This window comes from Neolamprologus multifasciatus, chromosome 20, assembly GCF_963576455.1.
Source record: "Neolamprologus multifasciatus chromosome 20, fNeoMul1.2, whole genome shotgun sequence".
Taxonomy (NCBI): Eukaryota; Metazoa; Chordata; class Actinopteri; order Cichliformes; family Cichlidae; genus Neolamprologus; species Neolamprologus multifasciatus.
In genome coordinates this window covers 27979908-27992077 of record NC_140458.1, presented here as the reverse complement: position 1 = coordinate 27992077, position 12170 = coordinate 27979908, and the positions used below count along the sequence as shown (strand labels likewise).

General features: G+C 40.9%; 1 protein-coding gene and 1 long non-coding RNA gene across 3 annotated transcripts in view; both read right to left on the bottom strand.

Moving 5' to 3' along the window:
• The window catches only part of mgll (monoglyceride lipase), a 42202-nt gene extending 30048 nt beyond the window's left edge, over positions 1 to 12154 (bottom strand). The window contains exons 1-2 of one of the 2 annotated variants that reach the window (XM_085145159.1): positions 12029 to 12154; positions 9909 to 10044 (exon numbers count right to left, since the gene is read on the bottom strand). In XM_085145159.1, the coding sequence (XP_085001285.1) occupies positions 9909 to 10036 (128 nt within the window). In that variant the 5' untranslated portion in view covers positions 10037 to 10044; positions 12029 to 12154. Of the gene's footprint in view, positions 1 to 9908; positions 12007 to 12028 lie in introns of those variants that run through there. The other variant, XM_085145158.1, reaches the window with a different exon arrangement.
• On the bottom strand, positions 8731 to 9902 carry LOC146495106 (uncharacterized). Its single transcript, XR_014871437.1, has 2 exons — positions 9168 to 9902; positions 8731 to 9037 (listed from the first exon to the last, which is right to left on the bottom strand). It is a non-coding gene; the product is annotated as an uncharacterized LOC146495106 (long non-coding RNA).
• Positions 12155 to 12170: the final 16 nt, after the last annotated feature.

The window sequence follows — 12170 nt, the reverse complement described above, 5'->3', positions numbered from 1 at the left end:
GAAAGTGTGAGGCAAGCTGAGGGGTGGATGCAGAGGAGTATAATAGAAGAAGATGTTCATCAGGCTTCATTAGCAAATTTCACTAACAGCTCTTTTCCTCGTTTTTTTTGTTTTTGTTTTTTTTTTTGAGAGAGAGCCGTCGCTTCGGGCTACATGTTCCTCAGCTTGCAAAAAAAAGCACGTGTGTGAATGACCATCTTTGTATGAGGATAATATTGTGTAACACACATGCCAAGGGGCAGCAGGGGATTATTGGGGTTAGTCTAAGTTCACCGTAAAGACAACTGCATGGTGAACAATAGGATACACGCCCACTTTGCTAATTTGGTGTCTTTGCTTTTCAAATGCCTCCTATGTCTGTGGGATCTTATCATTTTCTTCCTCTTTCTTCCAGTTTTCTCCGTCTTTCTCATCCTTCAGTAGGTTTTAGCTTAATGGCGCTTCATCTGTGTAGCTACTGTCTGCTGGCAGCTAACAGAAAGAGATGTAAGGATTTAACTGAATCTTAACATATGTTTCTATTCATTCAACAGCAGGAATCTCCAGAAGAATCGTTTTCAGAAATATTCAGGCCGCAGTGGTGTGTTGGGTCAGCCTTGCAAAGCAAGCAATTTCACTTTGCTAAATGTCTTCTAGGAAGAGGCAGGAGGAGTTCGCTTGAATCAATTACTTGCAAATAGTTCAGAAGACTGTGGCATTTTGACATTTGACTCTTTGTGAAATACAAACCTTACCTTTAACTGAGTGGACGAGTTCTCGCTACAGAAGAAGAACAATAGGAGTTTCAAAATATCAAATGTTAGCCACGTGTCCTGTCAGAATGCACTTTTGGATAATTGGATTAGACGATATCTGGAATTTACACTTTACACTCATACAACTACACGAACCATTCAAGCTATAGGTGCATATTGTATGTCTGAGAAGACACACATGCGATATACAACTTTAATTGGAGTTTTCACAGGACTCTGTGCAGTCCTGTTGTACAGCCCAGGTTGGGTCAAGCTTTAGCTTTCGGACAGATCGGCTCACATTAACTCTAGAATACGTTGGTAAGGAGGAGCTCATAGTCAATTCAGTGACTGCAAGGTGCCCACATGCTGTAGCTGCACAACAGGCCCAAATCATCCACCCTCCACCACCATTCTTGACAGTTGGTATGTTGTTTGCACACAAATACTATGTTTAATTTTTTGCCAAAAATGGTGCTGTGCACTATGACTAAACATCTCTACTTTGGTCTCGTCTGTCCACAGGAAAGAAGTCTGTTGCAGTTCTGTATGTTGAATCTGTATGTTGAATTAATGATGTTTAGAATTGGAGGTTTTTCTCTTGATGTCTTGAAAGCTGGAGCAGCTGCAAATGATCTCTAAGCTGTATCCTGGTGTGGCTCATTACACTTGCATGATGACTCTTTTGCATAATGAATTAGAGCTCGGATTATTTCATACATGAAGCTGAAATACTTAAATCATACAAAAAAAAGACTTTTCTCACCCATTCTCATTATTTCTTTTTATTCTGTCTTTTCTCTCATGGGAACCAGAGATCCACTTGTCTCTCACACAGTTTTAGCTGCTGGAACAGCATGGCTTATAACCAGCCTTATTAAAACACTCATGCCTCCCACTGGCTCTACTCAGAGCTACTCTAAACAACCACAGGCCTAAACAAAACCAAGGAGCTAATCCCCTAACACAATGCTGATGGACTACAAGCAAGATTATAGAACCTACCAGCAGAGCTCAAATTCTCCAGTTCAAATGCAAAGTTAAATCATTTCTGGCATTTTGATGCTCGCAAACAGTAAAACGGGGGACACAAATAAGTCCTTGTACATTTTTCCACAGGAACTCTTTCCACAGGTTTATTTATGCTGTCTGGCTCTAGGCATTTAAGCATGTCACAGAGCTTAATCTGAGAAAGCCTCACAGCGATGAAATGTCATTGGATTAAAAATAATGCACAATACAAGTACTATATGGGGTTTGCAGTTGGTGTCCTGTCAAGTTCTACATTTTTGTTTTTAACAGTGGTCTATATAGAGAGCATGCCTTTTGCACAACATGAGATTATTTTTAATGCAACAGGTGACTGGAAGAAATCCAGGATTCAAAGCACCTTGCACTGCTATACAAGTTCTTTAACTCTGCAGCATGAAATGCAGTGGTAGAAGACACACAAAGACTGCATTGTAACAAGTCTGCTCGATTCAAGACATTTCAGACCTTCAGACTTTCGTATGAGTCAGTAACTTCCAAGGTGACAGGAAGATTTGATGCAATCGGAGCAAAACAAAGTGGATATGACAGAGAAGAACGATGTGACAGGCGGAAAATGACAAGGAGGTTTGGAGAGAGAGAAACTGTGACAAACTGCTATGGAAAGCTACGCTAGAAATGGTGGTGTTATTATAGAAGGTGTGCAAAGGTGTGCTTGACAGTAAAAAACACACACGCAATCAGACAAGAGAGCGACTGCTGTGTGATGGAAAGAAATGAGGGAGACAGACTGCAGGCAGTCTCATCAGAAACCCAGTAAACATGGTTGAGACAGCAATGTTATCTTGAGGGTAAAAACTGGTGGCAGTATGATGGCAAAACACTGCAAAGTGCACATTTTATAGTGGTACACCCAAGCTGTCTTTTTACAAAGATTTCTTTTTTATTTTTATTTATTTTTAATACATTAATACAAAATTACATTTCAGTACAAAGCTAATTTTGCTAAGGACCAGATGTCCACACAAAGGTCTCTCCGTGTACACAGACTAGTATTAAAAGAGCCTTGAGAAGGCTCCAAATGTCCAAATGTCAGTTCTGTCTCATTTCTTGCATAGTGAACCACACCCATGGCTCCTGATGTCAAGATTATAGACTTGTGTTGCAGTGTCAGTGTGTCATCTGTTGAGGGCTGAGGACTGGGCCCCTGTCATGCTCATGGGCTCAGATATTTTTTATTTGGCTTTCTTCCACTAATCTTTTTGTTTCTGTGGATTAATTTCTTTCTGACTCTCTTGCTCCAGACGATGTTGAAGGCAGACTTATATCTCAGAGGCCGACGCTGCCGTTTTTCCACCAAGACTAAATATTGAGGAGAGACGGTCAGCCGACGGTTATTTAATGTCAAGATGTTTACCGAGAAAGTTTACACCAGTGAAATGAAAACTCAAACCAGAAAAAATGGCTAAATATTTACGGTCTTTAGATAAATAATACTCTTCTGCACCGTGAAACATTTCAAATAAAAAAAAAAACGATTAGTTCAATTAAAGAGTGCACATGCTGTTGAAATTCCAACAAATGGTATTAATTTAATGTCAAACAGCCCGTTGTTTGTGAAAGGTTTAAAAATGAAATGTCACAGTACATTTGCCAGCTGTCTACTTTCAAGCAGAAGGACATCGGCTCAGGCACGAGATGCACATGTAAAGCAGGGCTTCATATCAAAAGATAAATGAAGTGAACTGGTCTGCAGTCAGCGTCCAGTGCAAAAACATCCTGAGAGGAACGACGTTACCATACATGAGTTACAGGCAGCGTGTGTAATAATGTCTTCACATTAACATGTTAACCTGTTCCTCTGTTTCATACAGTAAACAGGAATAAATGAACCACAATTGTTTCACCTTCCACTAATCATGTTACTTTTAAACTGAGTGAGCAGGATTACAGTTTAGAGCCTGTGCATGCAGGTGGATTAACCGTTACTGAAACATTATTTTGGTAATCACCAATACTAATTCAGGACAGCTGTAGCATAAATTTTGGTGGTCTAATAAATTTGATAAGCACTCTATATCAAAATAAAAAGCAGAAAGTTCGACTTTTAACACTAATCCATAATATAAAAACACTGATTGCTGGAATATTTTGTCATTGGCACAAAGAGTGTTAATGATGGATTCAATCCCCCTCAGCATGGAGGACACGAGTAACGCACACAAAAGCATTTTTTCCTATTGCACAACTTTTCTCTTTAAAATAACCCCAAATGGTTGTGGCCAGGCCAAGTATGTTGACCGACTGGAAGTCGGTCAACATACTTGGCCCAGCCATAATTTGATTTTAGCTACATGGTTTGAATTGTTAACAAGCTGGAATATTCCTCTCCTGTCAGGTTTTTGGAGACTGTGAGAGTCAGTCAGTCCCTATTTTGGTATACCCACAGGCTCCTGTGGTGCTGCCTATAAATGTAAATAGCCATTACATTATCACACTCCCACCTCTTAAGCATTTACTGGAGCTTCACACCAAACATGCTGGACACCGTCTGAGCTGAAGAAATGTACATTGATCTGAATTGACCAAAAAACTGTACTTCCGATATTAAGACTTTTACATCTTCACATTTACACACAAAATTCTCTTGTGCCAAGACTGAAGCACTTTCCCAGAGTTTTATGGGGCTTGACTGCTCATGAGGTGCACCATCTCTGACATCATTTTAAAAGCAGAGCCACACAGCTACTGTGATAAACTGCACTGTACTCATTTTGTACCTCCTGATTACTGCGGCAGCTCGATTGTGACTGATTCTTATTTTATCACTGTTCTGTCTGTATCCTTCTCCATTTTTTTGAAGTGTCTTGTTCAGATTTTTTATTTAGTAGAAATTATTTCCCCCAAGGAGCCCAAATACAGACATGCAGATAGACCAAGAACACTGGAAATCATTGGAACTAATACATATGTCTGAAATATGAAGCTATTACAATTTTGAATAATTTGACATTTAAGTCATATTGCACAGGTATCCACTTACACCTGTTGCATATTTGTTCTCGTTTCTAATTTAAACCAATGGTGATGTAATGCTATAGCACTTCATTTGCTATCTTACTGCATTTTAATATGTTTTTTATCGCTACTTGCTGTTACTATACATCACTGTTATCATAAGTGTTACCAAATTACCTACCATAACCACCTGAAGTATCTAAATGGCTATTTATGCTTTCAATTGGAAAATCCATGGCTCAACTCATTTAATGTAAAGGCTGCTGGAGGTGATAATTATGCAAAAATGATTACTTACTGTTTAGTAGATCACTTGGAGTCAGTTCTTTTTTTTCTCTTTTCTATATTAATTTACAGTAAATTATCCCAGCTGGCAACTGGATTTACCCATTTGGGAAATTTCACATGGTGCTCATATTTTATACTCAATTACTCAGCCTAATTTCCCCCCAAGCTCCAACACGAAAAGAAATACGATGCAGTGCATCTTTTGTCTTCATACAGTATCTGTATCATGTATCATGGATACAGTGGAAATGAGCAGCTCTTGTGGGGTGTCAGTGTCGGTCTGCAGTGGTCAGTATCTATCAAAAGTGGTCCAAGGAAGGAACAGTGGTGAACCATCAACAGGGTCATAGGCAGCCAAGGCTGACTGATGCATGTGGGGAGCAAAGGCTAGCCCATGTGGACCGATCCAAAGCACGAGCCACTGTAGCTCAAATTACTGAAAAACTGTAGCTCAAATTGCTGGTTCTGATAGAAAGGTCATAATGTGATGCCTGATTGGTGTACGTGTACATATTTGTGTGCTGTATTCTGTAAAAATAAAGGTGTACAATGTATGTGTGTGTGGTATACTAGTGTCCATCCAAGTAGTGGAAGATCTGTCAATCATTGTTTATATCCAAGTAGTCCACCCGTCGACTTTTCACCTACTTCCTGCTTCTAGTGAAAGAACTTTCAGAAGCCTTTGACCTTTTACCTTTCCTCTAATCCTAATGCAAATAACAAATACTGAAAAAAATAAAGAACTATATAATATGGCTTTACGTTGTATAATAAAAGATAAAGCCAGTTAACAGCTTGTGAACATAAAAATCTATTCTGTACATCTGCATTCTCCATGCATCATTAAATGAAATGGCAACAACAGAGTGAAGGTAACAGAGCCTTATTTAACTTAAGAATGAAAATGTCTTATTTAGTACAAGTTAAACGTGAAATAAGATATAAAAACAGAGGAGCACTGATAAGGTTTATAACAGTAGTCAGTGTTAGTGTTTACGAAACTAGTTATTATTTCACTCTGGAAAATGTTGAACAACAGCAAAGCCACCCTAGAAGTTACCTAAATATCGTACATGTCCATCAGTCAGAGCGTGTGGCTATTGCTCCATGCAGGATTATCTCGTTAATTAAACAGCAATAATCAAGGATTTGTGGAAGCTTGATTCTGTACAAGCTCTACAAAGGTGCGTGGTGCTGGCTGCCTGGTAAACACCTGCCTTGACATGCTTTCAGGAGCTGAAGTTTCCAGTGCATACATTTGCTTTCCAACCATGTGCTCAGCTTCTGCTTCGTCACTAATCAAACATCACATGCAATAAACTACATGGCCCACACAGATATGAGTCATTAATTGCTGGCCTGCTACCATGGTTACAACACCTGTCTTCATAACTTTGGTGATGTTAACAGCCGTGGTGAAAGTAGCTGTGAGGTCACTTTGCCTTCATGAAATTCTCATTTTTATCATTGTCTGATTCACTGGCAAAAACATGATAAATAAAATAATAAGCTGTAGTCCTAGATGATCACATAATGTCATTATCATTGCTACACTCTATTCATAACCACACAAACCCTTCGCTGTTTTTAATAAACTGTCAAAAGGAAAACACCCTGTCTGGAGATTTCTTTGATCCTCAGAGTTTATCTCTACACGAGGTGCTACTGAGGCCGACGTGAAACTATTCTTATCACAAAAGTGAAAAAGATAAATACTCCTGCTGCTGCTTTCAGGAACAATCTATTAACCTATAACATATTCATCTTTCCCCTAGGTACAGTATATACCAGTTCAGATATAGTTCTGCTTAGATAACAACTGTAAGCCCTTGTTAATAACACATGAACACATAATATTGTTAAAAAGTTTCTGGCTAAGCTGCACTTACAAAGACTTCACAAATTGGACACACTGTGTCACTTTGTGTTAAATTACTAATCTGATTACTGCAGTGAGTGGGTAGCTGTGAGCCTGTGGATCCATCATCCAGACTACAGAAAAGTCATTGTGAAACATGTAAAAACAGGAGAGAATTTCTTAAGCGTAGGCCGTACGACAGACAAAAGACTGAGTGCCGCTTTGTCCTCGGCAGTTGTACCTTCACTGTCCAACTTTGATTTTACAACGAGAGATTTAGATCACACTAAGTTTTGGGAGATGCTGCTGTTAACTCTGAACTAACAGGGATAACGTTTGGATATCTTGAAGAACATATGGATATCTTGGTGGTCTATTCAGTTCACCAAATCACAACAATAATCACTGCAAGCTGCTTTATATTTTCAAGGTAAAGACCCTAAAGTAATACAGAGAACAGTTAGACGACCACCTGTGATCATTTAAAACTAATAAACCTACCTCGTCTAACGTACAGGAGCTGCTGTCTCAAATAAAGAATTTTATAAGTCTGGGTTTCACTGAAGAGTTTAAGCATCCTGTAAACATTTTTAATGCAGCTTCTGGGGTTTATTCACTTGACATTGTTAATAAACTGCTGATTAGGAGGCTGTAAAACGTTGCCCACAAAACACCAAGAAAAATATTATATAGCTGTAAGTTATATAGCTGAATTCAGCTATATAACTACGCATTATTGTATCAGTCTTTAAGTAAGAGTTGGGCAATACACATTACATCATTAAACTGACTCTTGCATGTCTCCCTGTTACCATCCCTGCATGCAGTTTTAGCGTGCTCATTGGCTGGCCCTCCAGTGAGAACGCTCTTATATAAGCCAGGCAAAGCTCTGCTCTAAAAGTGTTACAACACAGAGGACTCTGCAGCTATTTTAATTCTGCAATGATTCAGCTTTTAACTTCTCTTACATATGATTAGGAGGAGAAATCATCAGCTGAGATGATCGGCCACTGGAATTCATTTTTTTATTTATGTATTTTTGACACTGGGGACATTGGGGACCACAAACAACAATCATACTGCCTATTTCCAAATACTCTATTGACAAGGTGGCTTCGGTGGCTTGTCCACCAGTCAGAGAGTTGGCTATTTTATAGCTCTACTTGTTAAATGTGATCTTGCAAGACACTAAACTCAAATAAACTCACCTAGCATGTGCAGGACTAAAGTATGAGCCAAGACCAGATACCATATTTACAAGCCTTACAATATTGTTGGGTGATTTTGGTGTTTTCATGTGACTACAGTGAGGCTTTAGTCCACAGTGGATCTGTGAGCAATAACAAGCAGTAATTTTTGTCCCACTTGCACATTTATGTTTTAGTAAAAGCTAGAATATAGAGCTATCTAGGCTACTCACATACACAGCTATAAACACACAAATAATGTATGCGTGCAGAGTAAACATGCATACATTCACACATGCTGTGGTAAACTATAAGATGGAGTTTATGGAGCAAATACACAATTTTACAGCAAAGGCGTATACACAGTATGAGTTAATGAGTCGTTGCTCCCCTGAGACGTATGGGTGAGCAGTAATAACTTGATTCCAGATGTTTGGTGGTACTTCCACATCTGTCTTTTTGTGCTCTCGTCCAGCATGTGACAGTGTGATTTGTAAACGAATGTGACCTCTGCGTTCTGTTTCATGCCACAGCCACATGTGCAGAGGCTGCAGACTTCAAAATGTTCGAAGTGTGTGAGTGATAGCGAAAGGGCCTCTAACAGCAGACTGTGGAAAGTTTCACTATCAAACCAGTCAGTGTGTTTTTTTAACAAACTCGACCCATTAATCAACCAGCTCTGTTGTCTGATGTCTTTTTGGCTAAGAGGCAGGAGTGCCATTTACACTCTTTCACACACCAGAATGCCGGATGAGTCAGGATTTGAGGCCTTTCGCACATGAACTATGATGCCGTTCACTGTTGCTGGGAAGGCGAAAGGATACAACCTTAAAAACTCAAGCGCCTGCGAATACAGGGTGGACAAATGCCGATGCTGTAAAACCAGTAATTCCTCCTGCTGGGACAGGTTTTGAAAAGGAGCTGTAGTCTGGAGCGACACTCTCAGCTCATTCATTGGTTCTCTCGTGTGTCCCTACGAGCAGCTGCAGCTCAGATGGAAGACATGCTTGGCTCCATATGAGGTTCCTTATACAGAGATGATGTATGCAGTCTCTGTATGGTTTTAGATTTGTGTCAAGGGCGTCTTCTTACAAAAACACTTTTGATGTTGTCAAATGAAGCTTCTATGAGGAGAGATAACCGTGTGATATTTTAGCTTTGTTTAAAAAAGATCAGCTTTGCAGGCTTATATATAAATTCAAATCAACTGATCCTGGATCTGCTTTTTTGTGTGTGTTAGTGAATCACCATGGCCCAGTGTTTGTCACTGGTGCATCTGGTCACCCCTTTATGAGGAGATTAACACAATTAAAATGTCTCTGAGCATGGGTCAGACAAAGAGACTCATTAATGCTGATTTACTGCACACAGCCTGTTTTTAATCTTGGGTGCTTTTCAGACGATGTTAGGCCTCATATCTCATCTGCAAGTACATATTCTGGTTTCCTGTACTAGCTTAGAAGACGGCGAGTTGTGATTGGAGAGCTCTTGAACTTGTTTAACCAGTCGCAGAGTTCCTTCTGGGAGGCGGTTTGAAAGTGAAACTTGAGTGAACTTCTCATTTATACAAATAAATGAACTCAAACTGTTTGCACTGGTGCCGGTTTTACACTGAACGGAACAAACTCTGTAATAGTGGACTGCGCGCATGTCTGAAAATTAAGCGTCAAAAAGTCATCATGTGACTCACAGGAGAGCAATCATGTGAACACAATTAAAATTTTTATTTTAAATGACAGCCGCACACTCCTCTGCAGACCAACAGATTATGGGCTAACAAAGGGACACACAGAGAGTGAACGCAGCCACACATTTAGTTCCCGTTTCACTGACCTTGGCTGGCCGGTGGGTTCCCAGTAGCGGCAGAACAGGTGCAATCCGTCTGCGTTGACGATGTGCGGCAGGTCAGAGTAGGGGACTCCCTGCGGACTTCGCCGCGGAGCAGCTCCCGGCTCGGGCATGGAGGAGTCTGTAACAGAGACACGGAGCAGCGATGACAACACGTCGCTGCCGTAGAGGTAGAAGCTGAAGCCGGCGACGAGCAGGCAGGACGCGGCGGTCACGGCGTTCATTGTTGTTTTTGTTGTTGTTTAATTACTGTAAGCACGCGGCGGCGACAGTGTGTTCAACTAAAGAGTATTATTAGGATCCGGATTCTAAGCAGAGCGCGCGCGCACACGCACACACATAAACACACACAAGCAGAGGCTCGAGCGTCCGTCGTTACGTCACGAGACCATATGGGCTCTCTCGCTCTCTCTCTCCACGTGCTCTCTCTTTCTTTAACCCTTCTCTCTCTAATTGAGTTTAGACTCCTACACTGCGCCTGCGATGTCACAGAACTGCGTTACTACACTGTCGTGCACGAAAACGAGATGACAAAAAGCGCGGGAAAGCTCTGATGAAATATAAATGAATGTTTACTTGTTTAGTTTCCACAGGTTATAAATTATCAGGCAAAGTTGGAGAGGCAAGGCTGGGGTAGTTTTGGCACGTCCGGAGGAGGGATGGTGGATATGCTGGACAGTGTCGAAGATGGAGGTGCCATGTAAGGAAGAAGAAGAGAGGAAGACCACCGAGGAGACTGATGGATGTAGTGAAGGAGGGAGAGGGTTAGTGTGACAGAGGAGGATGCTGGTGATGGGGTGAGATACAGGCAGGTGATTCGCTGTGGCGCCCCCTAAAGGGAGCAGCCGGAAGAAGAAGAAGAAGAAGAAGATTCTCAGTAGTTCTAAACTGTATAAACTGGATTAGTTATGCTGTAAATGCCGCAGGAAAAAAAAATCAAAATTCAAAAAAGAGGGATATGCCTTTCCAGTTATTCTACCTTTTCTACTGCTCTACAAATCTTAGTATATCCTACTTCTTTCTTCTACACAACACCCCTTCCTCCTTCTCTCTTTTCCTTCATGTCTTGCATCATTGAGGCTTTTTTTTCTAGGTCTATCTGAATACACTGTGTCAGTCTGCATAGTATTGTTGGTTTACAACGAAGAGGGCGGCGTGTGTAACACTTGGCAAATCACCTGAGATAAAAAAAAAATAGCTCTGGTGTGAAGCAGTTTTCTGAGATATCGCGTCGTCCCTTTCAGTTTTGGTGAACTGCAACCCAACCTTTTATTTATTTATAGATTTAATTAAAGGAAAGAAATACTTAGCTACAATGTGAGTAAACTCTATATCTACTTCCGCTCAACATTTCCATTGTTAATTTAGGTTCAATACCAGTAGCCAGTGATGTCCGGACATCCATATTCGGGTGTAAGAGAATGGATTGTGATTGATAGTTTTCCCTCAGCAATGCGCTCCGTGTCGTTTTCTATGCGGGGAAACGTGGCTCGCGTCAGGTGCTTTTGACAGGATCATAAGAGGGCAAATAAGTCAGTGAGTAACAGTATTCATGTGTCGCACACAGGCGGAAATAAGCTTCCGTTCGTGCAGACTGTTCATTACTGGAACAAATTGGCGACATGTGTGTGCAAACCCCCCCGATTTTTTTTTTTTTTTCATTTTGTGCTGCAATCAAACATTCCCGTCTCCGTGCGCCAATAAATACGAAAAATAACTGAGATGCGCGAGGATGGGACATCAATTGCGTGCCTCCAGTAAGGAGAGCAAATGATTGGTTCCTGCACGCATCCCTGATACCTACTAGCTTTTAATTCATCGATTCCTCTGCTATGCGCAGCGTATCGATACCAGTGGATCTCTGCGCTGCAACAGTACCACTCACATTTATGATGAAATGATGAATGAAAGCCTGAAATTATATTGGATGCGCATGAACCCACCACAAAACAAGTTTCACTGGTTAAAGCAATAACATTGTGTCGATGCTGGAGAAAAACAGTAGAAGGGTCCCGCACTGTAATTCCCCATATGCAGAAGTATTAAAAGGATATTCTAAGAATATGAAGCGTTCAGTGTTCAGCGTTCAGCGTTCAGGAGCTGACCTGTTCAGGAGCGTCTGCAGAGAAGTTTCAGCCTTAATCTCTCTCTTGCTCTCCTTGCCTCTCGCTTCGACGCTCTCCTCTCGCCGCCCGTCAAGAGAAGAATGCAATCGGCGGCGTTTGAGGGAGAACCTAAAGTATTCAC